Source organism: Pan troglodytes, chromosome 13, assembly GCF_028858775.2.
Source record: "Pan troglodytes isolate AG18354 chromosome 13, NHGRI_mPanTro3-v2.0_pri, whole genome shotgun sequence".
NCBI lineage: Eukaryota > Metazoa > Chordata > Mammalia > Primates > Hominidae > Pan > Pan troglodytes.
Genome location: NC_072411.2, coordinates 104092089 through 104118798, shown reverse-complemented (window position 1 = coordinate 104118798; position 26710 = coordinate 104092089). Strand labels below are relative to the sequence as shown.

At 43.4% G+C, this 26710-nt stretch overlaps 1 protein-coding gene, 1 long non-coding RNA gene and 1 other non-coding gene across 5 annotated transcripts in view; 1 reads left to right on the top strand and 2 right to left on the bottom strand.

Annotated features, from left to right (window-relative positions):
• The window catches only part of LOC104005329 (uncharacterized), a 45631-nt gene extending 32429 nt beyond the window's left edge, over positions 1-13202 (top strand). Inside the window, exons 5-6 of one of the 3 annotated variants that reach the window (XR_010150210.1) lie at positions 6831-7062; positions 12823-13202. This is a non-coding gene — a long non-coding RNA (uncharacterized LOC104005329). Of the gene's footprint in view, positions 1-6830; positions 7139-12822 lie in introns of those variants that run through there. The other 2 variants (XR_008546860.1, XR_008546859.2) reach the window with 2 other exon arrangements.
• The window catches only part of KIAA2012, a 132890-nt gene extending 117715 nt beyond the window's left edge, over positions 1-15175 (bottom strand). The window contains exons 1-2 of the mRNA XM_054680079.2: positions 14678-15175; positions 13214-13498 (exon numbers count right to left, since the gene is read on the bottom strand). Of these exons, the coding sequence (XP_054536054.1) occupies positions 13214-13498; positions 14678-14761 (369 nt within the window). The 5' untranslated portion in view covers positions 14762-15175. The remainder of the gene's footprint in view (positions 1-13213; positions 13499-14677) is intronic.
• Positions 4689-4792, bottom strand: LOC112208513 (small nucleolar RNA U13). Its single transcript, XR_002942990.2, has one exon. It is a non-coding gene; the product is annotated as a small nucleolar RNA U13 (small nucleolar RNA).
• Positions 15176-26710: the final 11535 nt, after the last annotated feature.

Below are 26710 nucleotides of genomic sequence, written 5' to 3'. Positions count from 1 at the left end.
GAATTCAAACATACAGCATCACCTGCTCCTTGATGTCTGGAAAGTTTATGTGGCAGGTACTTCAAGTGCAAAAACAGCCTAGAAATTGAGTCTCATGTGGTCTTGAGGCTTTTCCCAGAGGACGTGAAAGAAAGAATTATAGAGAGGATGGTGGAAGCTAAATGACACTTTCACTCACTGCATTTTTTCACTCAGTCATACGATAAATATTTGTTGGGTACTTTTTATATTCTAAAGGCCTTTATATTGTCTAAAGGCCTTTAGACAAGAGGCCTTTTCTGGGTGAATTGCAACCTCATTTCTTTTCTGTGAATCTTTGCTTTGACTGACTTTCCTCTGAATGCAGTAAGGACCAGCCTCTTCCAAGATGCTGTGGCCCCTGTGCGGATGGCAAGATGAGCTGTTTGAGTCTGGACAGGAACCCTTGCAGTTTCTCATTAGTGGGCATTTCTTTTTCTTTTCTTTTCTTTCTTTCTTTCTTTCTTTTTTTTTTTTTTTTTTGAGACAGAGTTTCGGTCTTTCACCCAGGCTGGAGTGCAGTGGTGTGATCTTGGCTCACTGCAACATCTGCCTTCTGGTTTCAAGTGATTCTCCTGCCTCAGCCTCCCGAGTAGCTGGGATTACAGATACCCAACACTACATCTGGCTAATTTTTGTATTTTTAGTAGAGATGGGGTTTCACCATGTTGGCCAGGCTGGTCTCGAACTCCTGACCTCGTGATCTGCCTGCCTCGGCCTCCCAAAGTGCTGGGATTACAGGCGTGAGCCACTGCGCCTGGCCATTAGTGGACATTTCTGAAGCACCAGCTTGGTTCTGAAGCTTTACTGAGAAGCTTGCACCATGGTGCAGGGAGTTGCCAAGAAGAGTTAGGGAATCCTAGACCTGGAATTTAGGGTATTTACATATATTTTTGCTTAGGATTTGGAAGCTGATCTTGGTGTATTCATTTCCTATTGCTGCTATTAACAAATTACCATACATTTAGTGGTTTAAACAACATAAATGTATTATTCTCATACTGTTCTGGAGGTTAGAAGTTCAAAATGGGTCTCATTGGCTAAAATCAAGGTGCTGACAGGCTTGAGTTCCTTCTATAGGCTCTAGGGAAGAATCTGTTTCCCTGCCTTTTCCAGCTTCTAGAGGTCACCCCCACCTTCATTCCTTGGCTTGTGGCCCTTTCCTCCATCTTCAAAGCCGGCAACCTTAAGCTGAGTCCTTCTCAGGCTGCCCTCTCTCTGATCTTCCTTCTGATTCCTTCTTCTGCTTTTAAGGACTCTTTTGCTTACCTTGGGCCCACCCGGATCATCCAAGATAATATCCCCATTTCGAGGCCATCTATTGATGATAACCTTAATTCCATCTGCAACCTTGATTTCCCTTTGCCCTGTAACCTCACAGGTCCCAGGGATTAGGACATAGATATCTTTGGCAGGACATCCTGTCTACCACATTCTCTTTAAGTTGTTTTCTAGTTTCCTGGTTTCTTTTAATAACTTCTCAAATTATGCCCATGAAGTTGGTTAATAATGTCCCATCTCACTGGATAAACTGAAGCACTGAGGGATGCCCAAGGCCTGCTTAGGTCTAACCAAGGATACCAGTCAGGGTGAAATCTACTTACTCACTTCCAACCTGTTGAAGAATATTTTCAGTGGAAAACAACAAAATATAAGAAAGCATGTATAGTATAATTACAACCTCATACAAGCATATCCTATATATAGTCATGATGGAAAGACTGGAAGAAAATAGATGAAAAAGCTAATAATGGGAGTATTAGGGTGCTGGGCATAAGATTACAAATAGTTCTTTCTTCTCTCTCTTTTTTTTAAAAAATAAAATTAAGTTTTCAGTAATATAGATTATATTTCTAAATAGAAAACATGTTAAAAATTAACTAATTTTCTGGCACCCACCCTCTTCTCATGCATATTTCCTTAGTTCTTCCCTAAAGTTATCCTAGACCTAACCACCCACTCAAAAGTCACTCTAAAATACAAAAGTAGACAGAAGGGAGCCGGGGAGGGAGTTTCTGGAACAGGAAAATAAACATGACAGCAGGAGGCTGGCTATGGATGGTTTCAGACTGTTCAGGCCTGCCTTGGCTTTGCCAATCAATCCCAGCTTCGGGTTTCTTCTGCAATGAGTAATTAGTGTGCACGGGGTGGCCTATTATCCACATTCCACCATGAGTGCTTCCTTTAACGAGGGACTTGCTCTGGCCAGTTGCCTTCCTGATGCAAATGAGGTCTCTGAATGCAGAGGCGTGAAGGGGACTCCTGTGTACCTGTCCCTTCCCCCGCACTGGCTGTCTTGTCCACCTGCTCTAGTGCTGGCCACTGAAGGTTTTCAGAGGATGGAAGGAGACGGTAGGGCTTGTGCTCCTGGCCAGCAGATATGGGGTGGCAGGGAGCCAGAGTCCCCAGGAAGGCAACAAAGCCCTAGGTAGCCAGCTGCCATCATACCGCAGAGGGTGGCCCAGCGTTTGTGTGCAGGACTCAGCAGAAGCGTGAAGAGAGAAACCCCCAAATCCCAGAACTGGCAGGCACAGCCCTCCACAATTTGGCCCCACCCACTTCCCCAGGTATATTTCCAGCAGGGAGCCTGGCTAGTGACCCTGACTTCCCCTCCCCTGCACCTTCTCCCCTAGAGGCCTCTGCTCACCTAAGCCTGGAAGGTCTCACCCTACTTATCCTTACAAGACTCAGCTCAAATTCTACCTTCTCCAAGAAGCCGCTCTAGATTTTTCCCAGTAAGAAGCAGTCACACTCTCTGCCTTCTTTATTAGGAAATCATAATCTCGCTCTCTTACGGACCGCCTTGTATCAAAATGTCACTGGGGCACAAATCCACCTCTTTCACCAGATTGTGCACTCCTGTTGGGTAGAGGTTACAGCCCGCCCGCCCCCCTGGCCACATCCTTGTAACCAATATGTCATTAAACAATTTGTTGAGCATCTGCTATGTGTCAGGCACTGTTTTAGGCCCAGGGCATTTCCTAACTACTCAGACGTTGGCTCGATTGAATGGAAAAACCCAATAATGTCTGCATTTTACTGCTGACCACCTGTGCTGTGAGCTGCCTGCTCCAGCCAGAAGTCCTTCTCTCAGGAGGGGCACAGCTGGCATCTCCTAGCCCTCAGTCTGTCTTGCCGGAGTCAGTGTTCTCTGGCAAAGGCCAAATCTTAGAACAGGGTGACTGATCATTGTTGTTGCACCTGTGCATGTGTGACTGGAGCCAGCCTTGGGGCTGCCACGTGAGTGCAACTGGAGTAGAGGTGGGGGCAGGGTGGGAGGGAGAGGAGAGAAGCCACTTGCAGCTGTGCCTGGAAAGCATCCTCCATCCCCAGCGTGACTTTGATCAGCCTCATGCAAACACTGCTGCTCTCAGCCAGCCCTTTCTCTGCAGGTTTAATTTTTGGGATTCTGTGCAAATAATAACTCTCTCTCCTATCTATCTTTGGTGAGCATATGTTCCTGGATACAAGGTCATAAAGAAGAAAGTCGTGAAGTGGTCTGAATTTTCTCATTAATGCAGTGTTGTAACAAGGCTTGATTCCTGACCAAACCATTCAGCATCAAAGATTTGACCAGCCATATGTCATAAATGTAAAGGTACAACTAGGATTGCTAGCAGCAAAAATTAGGCTCCAGGTCCTATGAGAGCTCAATCTGCCTGGATTTGTAATCCTGTCTTGGTGACTCACTAGCTGTGTGACCTTAGGGAAATTATTTGATTCACCTGTGCCTCAGTTTCTTTATCTGTCAAATAAGGATGACAAAAGTACATACTTTACACGCAAAAAAAAAAAAAAAAAGAAATTGGACTCTTACCGTACACCATTTACAAAAGTTAATTCAAAATGGAGCAAAAACCTAAACATAAGAACTAAAACTGTAAAACTCTTAGAAAAGTTTTCCCCTAGAGTTTACAACCATAGGGGAAAAGCTTCATGACATTGAGTTTGGCAATGAGTTTTTGAATATGATATCAAAAGAACAGGCAAAAAAGAAAAAAATAGATAAGTTGGACTTCATAAAAATTAAAAACTTTTTTTTTTTTTTTTTTAAAGACAGACTCTCGCCCTGTCACCCAGGCTGGAGTACAGTGGCACGATCTTGGCTCACTGCAACCTCTGCCTCCCGGGTTCAAGCAATTCTCCTGCCTTAGCCTCCCTACTTTTGTGCATCAAAGGACACTATCAACCGAGTGAAAAGGCAGGCAACCCATGGAGTGGGAGAAAATATTTGTAAATTTGTATCTGGTAAGAGATTAATATCCAGAATATCTCTCTTTGAGAGAGAGAGACAGAGACAGGGTCTCAGTCTGTCACTCAGGCTGGAGTGCAGTGGTGTGATCATGTCTCACTGTAGCCTCGATCTCTTGGGCTCAAGTGATCCTCTTGCCTCAGCCTCCCAGAGTGTTGGGATTACAGGCATGGACCAATTATTCAGAATATCTAAGAACTCCTACAATTCAATGACAAAAAACCAAACAACCCACTTAAAAAATGGGCAAAGGACTTGAATAGATATTTCTTTAGAAAAGATATACAAATGGTCAATATGCACATAAAAAGATGCTCAATGTCATTTATCACTAGGTAAATGCAAATTAAAACCACAATGAGATTCTACTTGACACCCACTAGAATGGCTATTATAAAATAAAAGAAATATTTTTTCAGGTCAGACAGGTAATGTGTTGATGTTGTAACGAGGTTCAGAGGGTGGCACATTCACACATGCATGTGAACACCCAATCATCATGCTTATGAACTACAAAAGGATCTGGTTATTATCAAATTAAAGTGTTTAAGGCCAGGCACAGTGGCTCATGCCTGTAATCCCAGCACTTTGGTAGGCTGAGGCAGGCAGATCACCTGAGGTCGGGAGTTCGAGACCAGCCTGACCAACATGGAGAAACCCCATCTCTACTAAAAATACAAAATTAGCTGGGTGTGATGGTGCATGTCTGTAATCCCAGCTACTAGGGAGGCTGAGGCAGGAGAATCACTTGAACCTGGGAGGCAGAGGTTGCGGTGAGCTGAGATCGCGCCATTGCACTCCAGTCTGGGCAACAGGAGCGAAACTCCGTCACCGAAAAAAAAAAAAAAAGTGTTTAAAAAGAAAACAGAAAGTAACAAGTGTTGATGAGGATATGGAGAAACTGGAACTCTTGTGCACTGCTGGTGGGAATGTAGAATGGTGTAACTAACTGCTATGGAAAATCCTATGGTAGTTCCTCAAAGAATTAAAAATATAATTACTATATAATCCAAACAATTCCACTTCTGGGTATATACACAAAATAATTGAAAACAAGGACATGAATGGATATTTGTACATCCATGTTTATAGGGTATTGTTCACAACAGCCAAAATGTGGAAGCAACTTAAGTGTCTGTTGATGGAAGAATGGAAAAACAAGATGTGGTGTATACATACAAGGGACTATTACTCAGCTTTGCAAAAGAAGGAAATTCGGATACATGCTACAACATGAATTCATTCTTCTAATGAGTGAAGACATTATGCTAAGTGAAACAAGTTAGCCGCAAAGGATACAACTGTATGCTTTCACTTATATGAAGTTCTCAGAATAGTCAAATTCACAGAGACAGCAGAAATATGGTTGCAGGGGCTGGTGGCAGAGGGAAATGGGGAGTTACTGTTTCATGGACATGGAGTTCAGTTTAGCAAAATGACAAAACTCCTGGAAATGTATGATGGTAATGATTGTACAACGATGTGAATATACTTACTGCCAGCAAACTGTACATCTAAAATGGTTAAAATGGTAAATTTCATGTTACATATATTTTGCTACAATAAAAAAGGCACCTACCTTATTAACCTGTTGTGAGGATTAAGTGAGTTAATAAGTGTAAAGCACTTAGAATGGTACTGGTATAATACTAACTTCTACATAAGTGTTAGCCTTTTTTTTTTTTTTTTTTTTTTGAGACGGAGTTTCGCTCTTGTTGCCCAGTTTGGAGTGCAATGGCATGATCTCGGCTCACCACAACCTTTGCCTCCCGGGTTCAAGCAATTCTCCTGCCTCAGCCTCCCGAGTAGCAGGGATTACAGGCATGCACCACCACGCCTGGCTAATTTTTTTGTATTTTTAGTAGAGACGGGGTTTCTCCATGTTGGTCAGGCCAGTCTTGAACTTCTGACCTCAGGTGATCTGCCCACCTCAGCCTTCCAAAGTGTTGGTATTACAGGCGTGTGCCATCGTGCCCGGCCCCAGTCATTGTTATAAATATTCTATTAGTTATACAAGGGAACAAATGAATGAAGTACATAAAACCTAGAGAAACAGGAGTGTATTGGATCATATATATAGCTTATTATAGAAATGCTACTTATCATCCAAATTAATTTTAATAAAAATCTGATTGGCTTTCCTAGAATTACAAAGGGTTAGCTTAATGGATGTGTTGAAAGACTCAGATCCACTTTTTAAACATACTGTTAAAGCTGGGGAGATGCTTCTTTTTCTCTGGGGAATGTGGAGTTTCCAAAATCAAGCCGTTTAGGGGTTAAACGTGGGGCTTTGGAATCCGTTGTTGGTCTCCAATTCTAGCTTCACCACTTAGGTATGTAATTTTGAGCAAATTAGTTAATGTCAAGCCCCAGGTTTCCTTCCTATAAAACGGAGGTAATGCTAGCACCTAGCTCTTAGGCTTGTGCAGATTGAATGAGGTTATACAGGTAAAATGCCTGCCACACACTAAGCACTCAATAAGTTCAGCTGTTATTGACATTACCTTTGACCTCATAGTTGGAGTTGACCATGTTTCTCTCTGACCTTTCCTACTTCTAGGTTTATTAAAGGCTCCAAGTACAACGTCTCAGGACCTGCTCCAATGGAGCACACTCAGAAAAAGGAGTGCAGGCAAATTGCTCTTTCTCCCCTTTGCTGCCTTGGTGCCTATTTAACACTGTTGACAGCCACCAGAGCAGTTCCTACATTTTACCGACACCGTCAAACAAGTAGCAGGTTATTGATCAGGACTTGCAAGGAAACTTCATCCTCCTAATCTCTGGCTAAAAGGGTAACAGATAATTTATAATTCTCTCTCCTTTTCTATATTTTTCTAATTTGTATAAAACCCTATATTATGGTTTGAATAGGAAAAATAAACTTAATTCAAAAGGCATATTTCTTACATTATTTTCTACTTGATAAAATGGTTATCTGGGCCAGGTGTGGTGGCTCATGCCTGTAATCCCAGCACTTTGGGAGGCCCAGGTGGGAGGATCACCTGAGGTCAGGAGTTCGAGACCAGCCTAGGTAACATGCTGAAACCCCGTCTCTACTAAAAATACAAAAATTAGCCAGGCATGGTGGCATGCACCTGTAATCCCTGCAACTCAGGAGGTTGAGGCATGAGAATCGCTTGAACCTGGGAGGGGGAGGTTGCAGTGAGCCAAGGTCATGCCAGTGTACTCCAGCCTGGGTGACAGAGTGAGACTCTGTCTTAAAAAAAAAAAAAAGGGTAACCTAAAGATTCCTTCATGGGGGGACATTGGCTGAAAATAGCAACGAAAGAGTTAAATGCCTTGAGTATTAAGATGTGGGGAGAAATTAGGCAGTACAGAATGAGTGGTGACTATTCAATGGAACAAGGCTGACAATACTTTTAAACTTAACCAAATTTATAATGGAGATGGCAGTAGCAATACAGTTGGCCCTCACATCTGTGGGTTCCGCATTTGTAGGTTCAATCAACCGCGGATCAAAAATATGTGGAAAAAAACCAATTAATAATAGCAATATAGACCAGATGCGGTGACTCACGCCTGTAATCCAATACTTTGGGAGGCTGAGGTGGGAGCATTGCTTGAGCCCAGGAGTTTGAGACCAGCCTGGGCAACATAGCAAGACCCCATCTCTACAAAAAAATTTTTTAAAAATTAGCTGGGTGTGGTGGCACATGTCTGTAGTCCTAGCTGCTTGGGAGGCTGAGGCAGGAGGATTGCTTGAGCCTAGGAGTTCAAGGTTATAGTAAACTACAATCATGCCACTGAACTCTAGCTTGGGCAACAGAGCAAAACTCTGCCTCTACAAAAAAAAGAAAACAAATATATATATATATATATAATACTAATAAGAACAATGCAGTATAACAATTATTTACAAAGCATTTACACTATATTAGGTATTATAAGTAATCTAGAGATTACTTATAATCTCTAGATTATAAGTATATGGGATTCAAAGTATATGGGAGGGTGTGTGTAGGTTATATGCAAATACCATGCCATTTTATATAAGGGACTTCAGTGTCCTTGGATTTTGGTATCCTCAGGGATTCCTGGAAGCAATCTTGGTCCTTGGTTTTGAAATCAAGGGGTATCCTGGAACCCTGCAGATACCGAGGGACAATTGTACAATGTTGGTTGAAATCTGCTATAGTTATCTAAATCCTGTTTATCTCTCAATGGAACAGAGAAGTGGCGTGTCCTGTGAACTGAATTTTAAAACACATTATCTTAAATACATTATTTAATCAATGTCACATTGTTCATATTTATCCTACCCCAAATTATGATTACTTAGGTTTTATAGCTATTTGATGTCTCAATAATGGGAAGCTGAATAAATTAAAGGCCTCAAGAAGAATGGTTTCAACTTTGGAAATGCTAAACAAGATTTCCTTCTGTTAAAAAACAACAACAACAAAAAACCAACCAAGCGACATATTTGTGTGTATCCAGAAGTCTAAGAATGCTGACCTCTGATTTCTTGACTTAACATTTATCTTTACCCGTAAGGAGTTGGGCCATCAAGAAAGTTCAAGGGTGGATGTATGCTGACCTATAAACTCCAGACGGGTTGCCACATGTGTGCTGTCAGATCCAGAGAGTTGGAGGTGTTGTGAGATGCTTTAAACCTTGACTTGCACCTTTCTGCGACAGCCTTTATTCTTACAGGTCTGGGTGGGGCCTGAGTCATGCAGGTTTCTTGATTCACAGTCCAGCCAAGAACAGATCCTTCCGTGAGCAGCACTATTACTCTACCCCTTTTTCCATCCTCACTTTGGCTCTTTGACTTTGAGTGTACTGTTTTAAACTCTTGAACTATCCTATTTGGACAAAGAAATACTCACCCTCATGGACAGATGGTGTGGTTATTGGTGGACTCAACTTGCAGCACTGTTTGCCATTCCATTTTCCTCCCCGAAGCCTCTCACCTTGATTTCCAGGGTCAACTGTCTACCTCTTTCAAAGCTATAGATTTTTATTTTATTTGTAAAATCCCATAGTTTAAAAAATATATTTGGTAAAAAGAAATGTATCAGCCTCCTGAGTAGCTGGGATTACAGGCGTGCATCACCACTCCCAGCTAATTTTTTGTATTTTTAGTAGAAACGGGGTTTCACCATGTTAGCCAGGCTGGTCTCGAACTCCTGACCTCAGATGATCTACCTGCCTTGGCCTCCCAAAGTGCTGGGATTACAGGTGTGAGCCACCACACCCGGTCAATTATCACTTTTTTAAAAACAGATTTATATTAGAGAGGTGATGTTTTCTATGTGGCCTAGTCTCACATTCTGGTGCAGTGATTTACTTGGCTGTATAACTTTGAGTGAGTCACTCGAATTCTCTGTGCTTCTATTTCCTCACCTTTAAAGTGGATAATAATAGTACTTATGCCCAGGATTATTAGAAAGCATAAATGAATTATACTTGGAAAGCACTTAGAATAGTGGCAAAAATAACACAACTACTCAAAAAAAGTTAATGAACACTGGTATTTTTATTATATGAATACATTTTTGTAATCTGCTTTAAAAAAATACATTCCAGGCCAGGCATGGTGGCTCACACCTGTAATCCCAGCACTTTGGGAGGCCAAGGTGGGTGGATTTCTTGAACCTAGGAGTTCGAGACCAGCTTGGGCAACAGAGCTAGACCCCATCTCTACAAAAATACAAAAAATTGGCCCGGCATGGTGGCATGAGCCAGTAGTCTCAGCTACTGGGGAGGCTGAGATGGGAGGACCGCTTGAGCCCAGGAGTTTGAGGCTGCAGTGTGCTGTGATGGTGCCACTGCACTCCAGCCTGGGTAACAGAGGAAACCCTGTCTCAAAACAAAACAAAAGAAAAACATTGTGCAGATTTTCTCATGTTATTCATGACTAACACATGACTTCATTGCTTGACCCAGGTCATTACATGATTTACCAGAGTTCATTTGATCAATGTTCCATTGCTGGGCATTTACTGTTTTCAGTGTTTTGCATAGTAATAAAGAACCCTGTAGTCAATGTTTTTCTGCATAGATCTTTGAACATACATCTGATTATGTCCTAGGGCCAGCTCCTAAAAGTGGAATGTTGAATCAAAAGGTATCAGCCCCTTTTAGGCTTTTGCCAAATTGCCCTCCAGAAATGTCATGTGAATTTGTGCTCCTAACATGTGAGACTGCTGTTTCCCTATAGCTGTCCTGGCACTGGGTATTATGATTTTAAAAGTTTCTTGCCAGGCTGTTGTTTTCATAGTCAGATGGTACTCTATTTTCCGAAGCTTCTGAGGTGTTCCTTTCCTTTTCTTTTTAAATAATTTGTATTATTTTTATTTTGATAGAAACAGGGTCTCATTATGTTGCCCAGGCTGGTCTTGAACTCCTGGGCTCAAGCAATTCTCCTGCCTCTGCTTCCCAAAGTGCTGGATTACAGGTGTGAGGCACTGAGCCCAGTGTGTTCATTTTCTTTAATTCGAAGTCCCTTTTGAGTTGCTTCCCCTCCTCTTTTAATCTACTATGTCCGTTAATCTTAAACTCCAGCCCTGTACTCTTCCATACGTTTTCTTTTCTCTAATTTCTTCACACTATTTCCCTCTACTCATGTGGAGTTAGACTACATATTCTGTTTTGTACAGATATGAGCTATAAATTTAGAAGATGGATGCCACAGGAAGATAGCAACTTTTTTTTTTCGTTGAGCCCAAATATAACCAAAAATGAAACTCACCCCAAACTGACTTATCTACTTTATTAAGATCTCTGTTACCTGAAGTATTTAGCCTTATAGACAAGCATCTGAAGACGATGGAAGGTATTCTTACTCTGGGCCTATATATCACTCAGTGCCCAACCAGGAAAATAGAAACTAAGTAAACACAGAAGGAATTTGATTTAGAGAATTGGTTGTACAGGTGATTGGAGACCTCAGAAGCCAAACAGTTGGGGGGGCAACATTGAGATCAGTAACATCAGGAAGCCAGCACCACACTTACGCTAGAAGGACAGAGGGAGGAGCTGGTGGGGTCACCTGGAGGAGTTAGGGGTCATAGTGGGCCTGTCTGTTGAGAGCTGTATCACAGAGGTAATGCAGATGCTTCTTTTCACTTGAGGCAGAGTGGGAAGGGAGAAATACCGTGGTCTTCCTCTTCTTCTCCCTCTCCAATCTCTTTCCAGTGTCTCCCATTGGCAAATTCAACTAGAAGCCAGTGGACACAGATGTTTGCAGAATTGTATATAGCCTGTGGTCAACCTGCCTGTGATGCAGAGCACAGCAGGGGAAGGGAACAGAGGGAATCTGAGACAAACAGGCCATGACCAGCACAATGACCAGTGGACCACTGGAGTCCCTTCGAGTCCACAAACAACAGGGCAGAGTGCAAAGTATGCAGGCCCTGGTGAGGTAGGCAGTCCTGGATTTGAATTCTGGCCTTGTCATTTAGTAGCTCTCTGGCCTTGGGCAAATCACTTATCTACCCTGAGCTTTGGTTTCCTCATCTATAAAAGGAGGCAAGAAAAACTATATCGCACAGGGTCTTTGTAAGGATTAAATAAAATAATATTTAGCTATAATGCAACATTATAGCATTCAACAATTGGTTTTCTTTTATTCAAGAATTTATTATTTTTAAGGCAAAGAGCATTGGGCATTCAGTCAGGATCATCAAGCTTCTCTATTTTGAAAGATGAAAAGAGGGCAGAGGAGTCTTTTCTTTTGGAAGCTCTGCCTGGCATGGGGGTAGGTGATAAATTGTCCAACAATGATTCTGGGAGATGATCTAAGAAACATTGAAAATATCATGCATGACCAAGTCATTAATTCCACAAACATTTGTGGGTACTCTTTCTGGAAATGATTTAGACATGGTCCCCATATTGGAAGAGATGTTAATCCATCAGGAATGACAGACAGTCAAAGAAATAAATTTCAGTGCATGACGGTATGGGAATGTTTGCAGAGGAGGGAGGCATGGGCTATCTCTGCCTAGGCAAGTGGGAGAAGGCTTCAGTGAGGGGATGGTATTTAAGTTGTGTTTTGAAGGATGGGTGGGAGCTTGCCAGCTGTAGAGGTGTGTGCAAAAATGGAGAGTCATGAAAGGGCACAGGTGTTGGGGAATGATGAGCTAATCACATGGGTGGGGCCTTATGGCGTCCATGATCGAAGTGGTACAGGAACAGGTGGGAAATGTGGCTAGACATGGAGCAGAAAAGCCAATGTGTGAAAGGCCTGATAGAAGAAGCTAATGACTTTATTTTGTGGGGAATGAAAAGTCAGTAGACACTTTTAAATTAGGGAGTCACCCACCATTTCTAACCTAGAATTTTATAAAGTGACACATCTTCCCAGACTATCTTATGGCCTCAGCCAAAGGGCTGATGCATGCAATTATATAAAGCAGGGGCCAGATGCACATCTCACAAGACATTAGGAAGTATGAATCAGAAAAATGAACACAGGCGTTTTCCCTTAATATTGTATTCAGGATGGAAAAAGTCATTAACTTATCCTGCAGACGCTGAAGGGCTCAAGGTAAATATTTAAAATGTTCTCCCTCTCATTTCCACAGAGCCAAGAACATCAGAGGTGGGATGATGATGCTTGTGGCTATGAGACAGGATTTCAAGGATCCTGATGAAACGTCTGCTGGCCTGAATCTGTCTGAGTGCTGAAAAGGACTTTGTGTTACTCTAACTGAAAGGAAAACATAAAATGATGATAATGTAGCCCTTTATGGTTTTCAGAACCCTTTCACATACATTATCTCATTTAAGCTTCGTGACAATGGTGTGCAGCAGATAGGGCTAAGAGTACAGTCAATCTCATTTTAGAGATGAAGAAATAGAGGTCTGAGAGTTTCATACCTTCCCCGGGTCCAAGAAGTTATTCCCAAAGCTGCAACTGGGTTTCTAGACATGCTACCAGCACCTTCCCCAAACCCAAGGGAGCGTTCTGCCTACCTGTTGCCTTCCATATGCCAGGATGGCTTCTTTGAGGTCTTGAAGTGTGTGCAGTTCAAGATCCAGCTTCCTCCAGGGACCTCTGGGGCAGTAGGGGCCTTTTCTCCTCTCTTTGGGTGTCCATGCTGAAATGGCTAAACCTTCTGAGTACAGGATCAGGGCACCCTTTCTAGTGCTGAAAGTTTTAGGGAGAAAGAGGCTCCAGGAGTGCTGGCTGGCATTGTTCTTATCTTGAGGTTTGCTGACAGGAACATAGTCTTCTGGGGACCTCCAGTTCAAGTAATCCTGCAATGAAAAGCAGCCACTTTGACGGAGCCACTGTGGAAGACCTTTCTATAGCAAATACTGCTTGTGCAAAGCCTTCGGCATTTTTTTAGTTACTGATTTTCTCTGAACTGTTCACATGGTGTTATGGAACACAATTGCTCTTCTTAGCAACTGCCTTTTCTCTCCACATTTCAAAATTAGTAGAACCCAGGGCATGGTTCTATTTCACCCCATACAACTTTCAGGAGAGTCATGTATGGCTGGAGGATTAACTCAGCTTGTGTGTAGGTTACAGGCCAGTTAAAGTTTCCTGGTACGCAAGTAAGCGGTCAGAATTATTAAGGGCAGCAGATAACTTTGAAATTAGACCTGGACTAGCTGGCAGTTTAAATAGGAGCATTCCAAGCCACCACCACTTCAGCTGTACGTGGGGAGAATTTCTATACATTCCAGATGCTATGTAACATTACCTAATTTGGCTATTTAGGGGCCTATAAAGCAGTTACATATCTTGTAGGTAAGTAAATGCCATTGGCCATACAGGTCCTTTGAAACTTTATATGCCGTTTAACACAGCAAAGGTCAAATATCATGACAAAGTACCATGACAATGGAAATCTCTGTATGACCCCCAAATTTGCAAAGTATCCCCAATAGGTTTCTTATCCCTGGCAGGATTCAAGTGAAATAAAAATCTAGTATAACAAGGGAATTTTGCCACCTCTTTAAAATCTTCTAAAATGAGGTGTGTTTTTTTTTGGCCTATATTAAATATGAGTCCTGTGGGTTGAATTCCAGAAAGTTCAAGGAAGCCATTGAAATGGCATGAACACACACAGCATTTCAACTGCAGAGCACGACTTCCAAAAACCAAACAACCATCAGTTTGCCTAGAACCCAGGTGGAAATTCTGGTCTTGCACCAAACCATCCAAATTCCAGACAATCTGGAATCTCCTTTGGTCCAAGCAAAGACAGCTACAAGGGGAAAGATGAGGGCCCCAGGGGCAATCTCGGTGTGTCAGGAAAATGATGTTATTTTCTTGAGTTTCATGAAGGAGGAAGGAAGATCTTCCAGTGACCCCGCCACCTCACTAACAACACAAACCAAGACACACATGGTTTACCTCCCAAGTGGAAACATAGAGCATTCCTCTCCCACCTCCAAAATGTGCCTTTCTTCAGCTGTGGGACTCACCTCTGGTTCAAAGTAGACTTCTAACTTCTGTTTGTCCTGGCCCAGCTTCCCGTGGCCCCGGCTCAGGAGGGAGAGCGTGAACATGTTTCCCTCTGACCACCCCTTCTCAAGGGCAGTCCATCTTGGTTTTGAAGGCTGAAATCTGGTCACACCTCAAGATTTCCAGAGCTCACAGCAAGCCCAAGAAGACCACAAACACAGGGCCTTTTATTAAATACATTTTTCCCTCTCGCAGCAGCTTCTTAATAACAACCAGCCACACAGTTTAGACAGTGTGTGTCTTTGTGGAGAGAAAAAATAAACCGCACAGCCAGCCTCCTCAAGCCCTGGATTGTCTACTCTCTGGGCGACCTGTCTCTCCCCTTCTCCTGAGCTCTTGTTGTCCCTTGGTCCCGGTTGCTCTGTTACCAGCCGTGTGCATCTACAGATCTCGGCCACAGCACCATCCTTCTTGTCTGAGCGGAGGTTGTTTCCTGGTTGCTATGGCAGCACAGGGAAATGAAGTCCCTTAAACTAACCCAGGCAAGGCAGAGACGGGTGCCGGGTGCAGTGTGCATTCCCCGGGGATGGGGGTGGGGGTCAAATGGACACTGAAGGGACCAGGCTCAGGTTGCAAGTCCCAGTTGCATGGGGTGGGGGACTTGTTGGGGTACTTTTTCTGTTATTGTTCTCATCTTGTTTTTAGAGAGCGTCTTCCCCTCTCTCCTGATATGTGAGCCTGTCACTGTCAACTAAGCATTAACAGAGCCAGGGTGTAATCTAGGTCACCTAAAACCACCTGTGACTTTTTCCTTGGCTGAGCTCCATCATCCCCTCAACTGGACACGAGACCTCATTATGGTAGTTGCTGCTTTGCCTGAGCGGGAGACACTGGGATTCTCTAGCTTCCTTTGCATACCTGGTTCTCAACTGGGCAACCTATCCCCTGATGGGGGTGCTCTGGAAATGTGGGTGGGGGACATTTTGGTTGTTGCAATGATTGGGGGTCTTGCTGGCATTGAGCAAGCAGAGGCCCCAGATGCTAAATGTTCTACATTGTGTGAAATTCCCACATAGTGATGAACTGTCCCACTAGAATGCCAGGAGCACCTGCTTTGAGAAGCACTGTGTAGCCTGGGATGCTTGGGTCTCTTTAACAGTGACATTGTGACGAGCACAGACAGGAGGGAAGAGGGTCAGGAAACAAAAAGACCCCTTTGCTGGGGATCTAGGAACCTGCTCAAGCCTGGAAAAGCAAGCTGCCTGTTAGCTGTCAGCTGAACTACCCCGGCAGTCTTGTGGGAGTGCCCACTGCTGGCCTATATGAAGAAGCACAACAGGCTACAAGCCCACTTACCTTTTTGATCTTCCTATGTGGCACTTTCCCCTCCCCCTCTGACCCCTCCACCCCCAACCAAGTTCAAGTCTCCTGAGAAAGAAATAGAGATTCTGTTGTAAAATAAAATAGGGTTTATTAGGGGGAATCAAGACAGCGAATGAGTGAATGCAGAGGCTCCAAACAGAATTTAATCAAAACCACAATGAGATACCACTTCACACCTACTAAGATGGCTATTATTAAAAAACAAAAACAAAAACAGAAAATAACAAGTATTTGGTGAAGATACGGAGAAATTGAAAACCTTGTGCATTGCTGTTAGAAATGCAAAATGGCACAGCCTCTGTAGGAAATGGTATGACAGTTTCTAAGAAAATTAAACAGAATTACCGTATCACCAGTAATTCCACTTCTGGGTCTGTATACCTAAAGGAGGTGAAAGCAGGGTCTCAAAGAGATATTTGTATACTCATACGCAGAGCAAAACTGTTTATAAGAGCCAAAAGGTGGAAGTAACTCAAGTGTCCATTGACAGATGAATGAATCAACAAAATGTAGCATATGCATACGATGCAGTATTATTCAGCCTTAAGAAGGAAGGAAATTCAGTTGGTCACCATGGCTCATGCCTGTAATCCCAGCACTTTGGGAGGCCGAGGTGGGCGGATCACCTGAGGTCAGGAGCTCGAAACCAGCCTGGCCAACTTGATGAAACCCCGTCTGTACTAAAAATAAAAATTTAGCCAGGTGTGGTGGCACACGCCTGTAGTCCCAGCTACTTGGGAGGCTAAGGCAGGAGAACCGCTTCAACCTGGGAAGCGGAGGTTGCAGTGAGCCGAGATCATGCCACTGTACTCCAGCCTGGGCAACAGAGTGAGACTCCATCTCAAAAAAAAAAAAAGGAAGGAAATTCAGACATATGTTACAACACGCATGTACCTTGAAGACATTACACTAAACAAGATAAGCCAATCATGAAAGAACAAACATTGTATGATTTCTCTTATGTGAAGTACTTAGAGTGGTCTGATTCATAGAGAGAGAAAGTTGAATGGTAATTGACAGGGGCTGGCAGGGAGAGGGGAATGGAACATCAGTGTATAGTGGGTACAGAGTTTCAGTATGAGAAGATGAAAAAGTTCTGAAGGTGGATTCACAACAATATGAATGTACTTAATGTCAATGAACTGTAAACTTAAAAATGTTAAAATGGTCCATTTGAGCCAGTGCAGTGGCATACACCTGTCATCCCAGCTACTCTGGAGGCTGAGGCAAGAAGATCCCTTGGGCCCGTGAGTTTGAGATCAGCCTTAGTGACATTGTGAGATCTCATCTCTAAAACGAAAGTAAATTTATGTTACATGTATTTTACTACAATTAAAATTTTTTTCCGGTTGGTTGTGGTGGCTCATGCCTGTAATCCCAGCACTTTGGGAGGCCAAGGCAGGTGGATCACTTGAGGTCAGGAGGAGAACAGCCTGCCCAACATGGTGAAACCCCGTCTCTACTAAAAACACAAAAATTAGCCAGGCGTGGTGGTGTGCCTTAAAAAGGAATCCCAACTGTAATCCCAACTGCTTGGGAGGCTGAGGCACAAGAATTGCTTGGGGAGGTGGAGGTTGCAGTGAGCTGAGATGGCACACTCTAGCCTGGGCAACAGAGTGAGACTCCATCTCAAAACAAAAATAAAAACAAAAAAGAAAACAAAACTGCAGGTCATGTGGACAGAGATGCAAGGACAAAGGTCAGCTGGCCAAGGCCATGAAGGCTGCATATACCATGCTGAAGCATTTTGGATTTTATTCTTCAGGTAGGTTTTTGTTGTTGTTGTTGTTTTGTTTTGTTTTTTAGAGGCAGGGTCTTACTACATTGCCCGGGATGGTCTCGAACTTCTGGGCTCAAGCGATCCTTCTGCCTCAGCTTCGCAAATAGAAACCACATGAAACAGAAAATAGATGCTGTTCAATGGCCACCTCCCAGCACATTCAGGAGTGTATCCCTTGTTCCAAAATGCTTGGAGTAAATGAATGCCACTCTGGAGAAGTGGCCTATGTGGTACTGTCAGAACCTTTATCCCTCTTTAAAAGGAAGTGTAATCATGTTTTCTAGTATTTTATTCATCTTTAGGGGCAATCTATAAGGAGAGTCCTTAATGTTGCCCTTGTTACCTTGGGATTACAGGCGTGAGTCATTTGCACCCCCAGGTAGGTTTTATTAAAGCAGGGGGGTGATATTATTCCATCTGGGTTTTTAGAAAGATAACTCTGAGAAGCTTATAAAGGATGGATAGAAGGAGGAATCCTTATCTCATCAACCTCTGGGTGAACTTTCAAGACTTGCAACCCAGGCCAGTCTTCTCTTGGATATGAATGAACTTGTCAAATGGGTCAGGAAAAATCACCAGTTAAGTGGTCTTTGAGTAAGACAGAAGGGGAAACTCTATACCAGCTGCAAAGAAAGATAAATCTTGCCGTTTTGAAAGTGCCATTGCTCAAGAAAGAGAGAAAAGCAGCATAAGAGGAACTTAATGGAGGCCTTGGGACCTGAATGAGAACCACCATCGTTAGCCAAGGAATGGCTCCAAGTTTCTCCAGAGGAGATTCCTTCTCTGAACTCACCTGACTTTGAAATGTTAACTCATCCATACGCAGTGAACCAGGGCGCCAAGGAGTGCTCTTTCTGAGTCTAGGTTGAGTGAGCATATCACCTAGGAAAATGCCTAGGAGTGTCCATCTGGCCCTCCCAAGGCTGTGGCAAGCCTTCCGGGTCTCTGTGGGGCAGCAGTAATCTGTAAGCAGCCAGACCACAGCCTAAAGCGGGCCTCTCCTAAACCATTGTGTTTACATCTATGCTGTTTAATATGGACAATGAACAGATCCACAGATCAATTAATAGTCATTTAAAAGCATTTACTCTGTCCCCACAACAGTTTATAGAAAGCACATTTAGAAAGCAATCCGGGTTATTGCTATTCTAAAGTGCTTGGGGATCCCAGATGAAAGGCCCTTGTAACTGGAAAGTATTTATAACTCAAGAAGAACCCCTCCACACCCATGTTATACAACACCAACACCATCTCCTGGCACGCCTGACCTGTCAGCCCATGCAGCAAGTCTGTTTGAATTACACTGTAACTTCTATAGGGTGGAGACCTTGTTTTTATGGTTTGTAAAACATCATGAATAACCATGGCACTCTGTAAATAAATAGAAACCACATGAAACAGAAAATAGATGCTGTTCAATGGCCACCTCCCCAGCACATTCAGGAATGTATCCCTTGTTCCAAAGTGCTTGGAGTAAATGAATGCCACTCTGGAGAGGCGGCCTATGTGATACAGTCAGAACCTTTATCCCTCTTTAAAAGGAAGTGTAATCATGTTTTCTAGTATTTTATTCATCTTTAGGGGCACTCTACAAGGAGAGTCCTTGGTGTTGCTCTTGTTAATGAAAGAGTAAAGATCACTGCACAGAGAGATGAAATGATTTGCATAAAGCCATAGAGCAAACCAGAGGTGAAATGGGACCTTGCCCAAATTTGGTTCCAATTTCAGCCTGTTGTTCTTCCTGTAATACTTCTGGAATAGAGTAGTAGCAGTTCTTCATAAGAAGCCCCATCATGGCTCTCAGAGAGCAGCTATGACTTTGGCCCCCGCTACCCGCTTCAGCCATGAAGCTGGTGACTGGGCCCTGGACCTCTGGTCTGGCTGCCATGACTACTTCTAAGCACTCAGATCTCCCCAACCTCGCTTCTCTTAACTTCATTTTGTAAATCTAGTTGGAAGGAAGTCTAGAAAATAAAGTTTGCTGCTTTCTAGCTCTTGCACCAGAGGGAATGTAGAATAAAAGTTGATACAGCCAACTACAGTTATCTACGATAAGCACCAAAGAGAAGTTGTATGAAAAAGTCAAAACAAAAGATTTTTAAAAATATGGGCTGTGAGGCTGGGCACGGTGGCTCATGCCTGTGATCACAACACTTTGGGAGGCCAAGGCTGGCAGATCGCTTGAGCTCAGGAGTTCAAGAGCAGTCTAGGCAACATGGCAAAATCCCTCTGTCTGTACCAAACATGTAAAAAATTAGCCAGTCTGTCTACAAAAAATAAAAAATTAGCTGGGTGTGGTGGTGCATGCCTGTAGTCCCAGCTACTCCAGAGGCTGAAGTGGGAAGATTGCTTGAGCGCAGAAGGTAGAGGCTGCAGTGAGCTGTGATCACACCACTGCACTCCAGTCTGGGAGACAGAGCAAGATCCTGTTTCAAAAAAAATTTAAAAGATGGGCCATGTACATGACAAGCAGCAACGCCTTACATTATTAAGGCTTTCAATTTGCTTGTGTTTTATGTCCCAACTAGACTTGAAGTCTTTGGAAGGTAGAGACTACATCTTACAATTCTTTTTTTTTAAGAGACGGGGTCTTGCTTTGTCACCCAGGCTGAATGCAGTGCTGCGATCATGGCTCACTACAGCCTTGACCTCTGGGGCTCAGGCAGTACTCCTACCTCAGCCCCCTGTACTGCTGGGACTACAGGCATACTCCACCATGCCTGGCTAATTTTTTATTTTTTGTAGAATGGGGTCTCACTGTGTTGCCCTATCTGGTCTCAAACTCCTAGATTCATGTGGTCCTCCTGACTCAGCGTCCCAAAGTTACATGTGTGAGCCACTGTGCCTGGCCAATATCTTAAAATTCTTAATACTCCCCATAGCATAGAACCCCTTGCATTATAGTAGCAGCTGATAGAATATTTGTCATTTTGCTTTTTAGCATGCCCAAAGAGATGTATGAAAAATATAGAAAAGAAGAGAATTGGGTCAAATCCTGTTTTAGTAGTTGGTAGTTTGCTATAGTACAAAGCTCAGACCCATAGGTTAAAGGTGCTGACCAACTCAAGGCTTAGTACACAGGCTGAAAGCGCCCTAACAATCAGTGTAGAAGATAAAACCCTCTGAACTTGTTAGAAGAAGCACAGACCTGCTAAGGATAAGTTACTTGGCTTATTCAGAGACTATGGCTAATTTCTTATGTGGCCCAGGCCAGGTTTGAAAGAAGAAAATGCGAAAGGCAACAAAGAATACTCTGGAATCATAGCAAGAGAGAGAGTGTCAGCCTTGGATTTCTGCTTCCTTTCTCTCCTTAGCTATAAATTATGGCTGCATGGCCTGTCTAGTTCAGAGGGAAGGGACTAGGGATCTATTTATTTTAGATCTTTCTGAAGGGTTTGCTGTGGGAGTCTAAAATATTTAGTTATCCCTTTGCTCATGGCTTCACTTTATTAGTAGGAGCATTCACTGTAATTGCAAGCTTTTAAATTTACGGTGGAGAGATAGTGAGTTTGTAGAAGAAAGAAAAGCCACACATTCTTGGTTCTTTCATAACATGGGGAAAATCAATCACCACCTGGCTGGCAGCTCAGTTACTTGGGGCAAAAATAACAAACTTCCATAGGAACCAACCTATGGAGGGTGACAGGAGCAGGGATGATTTTAATTCTAAAGGGAGGATCTTAGAGCAGATGTCATTCATTGATACTGCATGGATTCTGATAATTTAGCATTGTTGAACATTAGAGTAATAAAATGTAATAATAACATAGCAATGTTTGATCTATGTTGTTTGGTGGTGGGTAAATTTTTCTTTTGATTTTCATTAAATACTGTTACAATGATGTTTATGTAATTAACAAATGAAATGATTTGTGTCAAGCACCGAGTCTTGTGCCAGGCACATAGTACATGCTCAATAAATAGAAAATATTGTTTTTTGTTTTTGTTTTTGTTTTTTTGAGACGGAATCTTGCTCTGTTGCCAGGCTGCAGTGCAGTGGCATGATCTCGGCTCACTGCAACCTCCGCCTCCCAGATTCAAGTGATTCTCCTGCCTCAGCCTCCCAAGTAGCTGGGACTATAGGCACGTGCTACTACAGCCAGCTAATTTTTGTATTTTTAGTAGGGACAGGGCTTCACCATGTTGGCCAGGATTGTCTCTATCTCTTGACCTCGTGATCCACCCGCCTCGGCCTCCCAAAGTGCTGGGATTACAGGCATGAGCCACCACACCCAGCTGAAAATATTGTTTAATGAATAATTCCATCTCACAATTCAGAATATACATGAATTGTCTTCCACTATTAGCACACACTAGTGAGGTTTGGTTTTATTTTAGAGATGGGGGTCACGCTGTGTTGCCCGGGCTGGTCTTGAATTCCTGGGCCCAAGTGATCCTCCCATCTCAGCTTCTCAAGTAGCTGGAGCTACAGATAAGTGCCACTGTGCCCAGCTCAGCAGTGAGGTTTTGCTGCACAAATGGATGCTCTGAAAGTCATTTCCTCACAACAGGAAATCTAATATATATAGATAGTAAGTCACTAGACTGCCTAACCAGACGCTTCTCTGTCAACTGGCTTCCAGCTCACCATTTTAACTCTATGATGAGAATAATTTTTATATTTTCTGATTATCACAGAGTGAAAATTGTGAACCCTGTGCTGATCATTTTAGATAAATGTTAATGTGATGTATAAAACATGTATCTTTGTAGGGACATACCAACACCCAAGGTATACACAAATTCTCTTCCCACTCTTTGCCCACATTGGTGAGATTTTGATGTTCAAATTGATGTCCCCATCCTTAGCCCCCAGAGGGGAGCAGCCAGGGAGCTGCAGCTGACAATCTGAGGAAGAGGAAGGGTGTCAGGGAGCCTGTGTGTGGGGAGAATCTTCCCCTCAAGACCCACACGTTGCTAGAGTTCTCCTTGTGAACCAAGGAGCCCCTAGCCCACAGGTAACCTCACTGCCTGTTTTTCAACCTTTATAGTTTCCTTTGGAAAAGCATTCACATCTTCCTGAGAACTGAGATAAGATGCTAGTACCTTTGCAGAGATTGAATTAATCAAGCTGTGCAGGAATGGAACCCAGAGTGGATGCCTGGATTGGGGATTGATGGAAGAGGGAGAGGAAGAAGTGGGACAAGATGGAGGAGTCCTGGGAGGTAGGTCGGGAGGCCCATCCACAGCAGCTTTGCCTGTTCCCCATTTTCCCAGCCAGCAGCCTGGGTCCATACTCCTCCAGCCAACAATCTGAACACGAGGCATAGGCTGCCAATCTCCAACTGGCCCTAGGAGGCTCTGAAGTATACATTTAAGGAAGAGGGGAAGCATTGCCTCCTTATCTCATAGAGCAGACCCACCTGGGGCAGCAAAGTCCCTTCTCCAAAGGCTAAGAGATCACATAAAACTCAACCACAAGTTAAGAGGAGTCATTAGTGTTCTAACATGTACGATCAGACATGAGCAGTGCCCTCTGCGGAGCGTCATCCTCCACACCAACCCTTGCTTGTGCCCATCTCTTAGCCAATCCACTCTAAAGCAGGTGTCCAGGGGAGCTGTTAGTCAAGCAGGGAGAACAACTTTGAAATGGCACATTCCAGTGGGAGATACTGACAGAAGGGGTGGCTTGGCTTTTTCAGATTTTACCATAATCCTTCTCTTGACTCACTGTCTAGACATAGGTGCACAAAGGGTTAACAGGCCTTGTAGGACTCAGCTGCCAAGTACACTTAATGCTCAGTCCAGCACTCCTGGCTTGTATTCTTATGCTGCTGGAGTGGCCTGTTCATGGCATCTGGTTCCCTGGCAACAGCTTTCATTGGCTCATTCAAAGCCCTTTCTTCTTAAGAAAGCTCCTACTGAGACGCCCACCACCACTATGAATCACCATCTTAACTCTGTGTTTAGGATGCAGTTGGTATGAAAACAGCATTAGTAGATGAGGAAAAAGAAAGAAATGGCCAGGTTAAGTCCACCTGTCTTGCATGAACCTTGCACTGGTTTTCTACTGGGCCAGTGGGAAATTACCTGCTTTTCCACTGGGACAGAGGGAGAGGCTGGGCCAGAAAGTTTCCCAGAGCTGGAGTTCTTTGTTCGGCAGAGATCCATGAGCCTCTGTGATTCATGACTAGCTGTTTCCTGGGCTAATCTGTGATATAACTGTGGGCTCTGTGCTCTGACAAGGGGCGTTGCTGAGCTGAGGGAGTTCAGACAACGAAATCCATATTGTGGAAGGCTTGTTCCCAGCCAGCAACAAGCTGGGGAAAAGCATCTGCCTCCATCAGAACCTGAGGAGTCTGGCAGCTGCTCCACCCTTCCCCAAGACATCTCAGCAGCTCCAGAATTGCTCAGAATAGCAGTGAAAAGTAGCTCTTCAGGCAGCATTCGGAAAAAAGAAAAGTTGACTCGATTCTGTAACTCATAAAGATGGGAATTCTTAGGGGAATTCTTCAGTCTTACTGAGAACCACTTTGAGTTTTCTTGTTTTGTTTAGGGAATAAATAAATTGAGAAGCAACAAAGTGGAGTTAAAGAAGGCAAGCTATTCTCACTTTTGGTTCACCTGTGTCAGTCCATTTGACTCTGTCTTTTTAAAGCAAATTTCATCTCATGCACTCGTGCTCACTGAAATCTAAGTACATAGCATATTCAGGAAATAAAAGTGTTCAAAATTCACAGTAATATTTATTAAAAATGCTGGCTTTTGGCCTGGCCATCCGCTCTAGTATTTGTGCTGCTCTAACCTTCTGATTCCTCAAGAGAAAAGTTGCCAGGTGTAGTGGCTTATGCTTGCAATTGCAACACATTGGGAGGCTGAGGCAGGAGGATTGCTTGAGGCCAGGAGTTCAAGACCAGCTTGGGCAACATACCAAGACTGCCACCCCCATATCTACCAAAAAAATTAAAAAAAAAAAAAAAGAAAACAGCTATCTTGGTCATGGTGGTGAGATGTTATGAAAGAGTTGACAAGTCAAAGAAACAGGGTTTGTGACTGCTCTGCTTGAGAGTAAAAACTGCGGTGTGGAAGTGAGCACAGGTCCTTTCCTGCTGCTGTGTAGGCAGATGAATGTCTCTCTGTGTCTGATCCACTGGCTTGTCCATAGCTTAGCAGGATAAGGGCTCTTGGTGGTTCTATATCCACATGTTGTTAAAATATGTTATGAACAGCACTTACCAAAATAACGTATGTTTGAGAGCTATTTGGGAATCAGGCTGTGTGTCCCTTATTAAATGTGTAATGGGCAAGCCTTAATCTCGCTTAGCCTGAGCCTCAGTTTCCTCCTCTGGAAAATGGGGATAATAGCACCTCTCATACGGAGGTGTTGCAAGAACTAGGAGAAATGAAGTATCTGTGCACCACCCCCATAGATTCTGATTGAATTGTTCTGGAATAGGGTCCTGGTACTGATAGGTTTTAGAAGCTCCACAGGTGATTCTGATGTTCAGGCAGCATTAAGGATCACAGATGCTGCATATGAAAGGCACTCTGTGGTTATTTATTTTTTAGGCTGAAGAATTCCTCAAATATTATGGATTCCTAGGGATGGAGATGAGAAGGAGATAATATTTACAGAAACAAAATTTCTTTATTGATTTGTCAGATTCTAGAGTCACCTAGACTGTAACAAAAGTATAGCCCAGCGCAGTGGACACATTCTCTCCCCTTTGAGCCCTTTCCAGATGAGTCTTTTTTTTTTTTAATTTTTAAGGAAAAGAGTTTTATTTGGGTCACAGTTCTGCAGGCTGTACATGAAGTGTGGCACCAGCAACTGCTTCTGGTGAGGGCCTCAGGAGGCTTACAATCATGGTGGAAGGTGAACGGGGAGCCGGCATGTCACATCGTGAGAGGGGGGCAAGAGAGGCCCTGATGGATCTTAGTCAAATAGTTTTTTCATTAGAAAAAAACCACATATGGCCAGGCGCAGTGACTCACGCCTGTAATCCCAGCACTTTGGGAGGCCGAGGTGGGTGGATCACCTGAGGTTGGGAGTTCGAAACCAGCCTGACTAACATGGAGAAACCCCATCTCTACTAAAAATACAAAATTAGCTGGGTATGGTGGCACATGCCTGTAATCCCAGCTACTTGGGAGGGTGAGGCGGGAGAATCGCTTGAACCCGGGAGGTGGAGGTTGAGGTGAGCTGAGATCGCTCCATTGCACTCCAGCCTGGGCAACAAGAGCGACACTCCATCTCAAAAAAAAAGAGAGACAAAACCACATACACACACACACACACACACACACACACACACAGACAGAGAGAGAGAGCACCTTCTACATGAATGTTTTGGGGAGAGATTAAACAGTATAATAGGGATAAATAGACAAATAGTTCATGGCTGGTCTTAATAAAATAGTTTTTTCATTAAACACACACACAACACACACACACACACACATATGTATATATATAGAGAGAGCACCTTTTACATGAATGTTCTGGGGGAGAGATTGAATAGTATTATAGGGGTAAATAGATAAATAGTCCCTAGCCTGAGGAAGCTCACAGCCTATTAAGGGAAAATAAGACATGCTACATTGAACCTATATGATCTCGGGCTTACCATGATTAAATAGTAATACCCCAAGTGGCCTTTGTCTGGGGGAAACTTGACTGTGTGACACAGGAGGATTCAAACCCTCTGAAGTGGGGGACTCATTTTCAGCTTGGACTCTAAGCAGGAAGTGCTTATTATCCTTCCCAGTAAAGGAAAGCACACTTTGATGAAAGACCAAGAGGCTACTCAGGAGGCTGAGGCAGGAGTATCGCTTGAGCCCAGGAGTTCCAGGCTGCCGTAAGCTATGATTGTGCCACTGCACTCCAACTTGGGTGACAGAGCGAGAATGTCTCAAAAAAAAAAAAGACCCAGAGAATAAAGACAGAGAA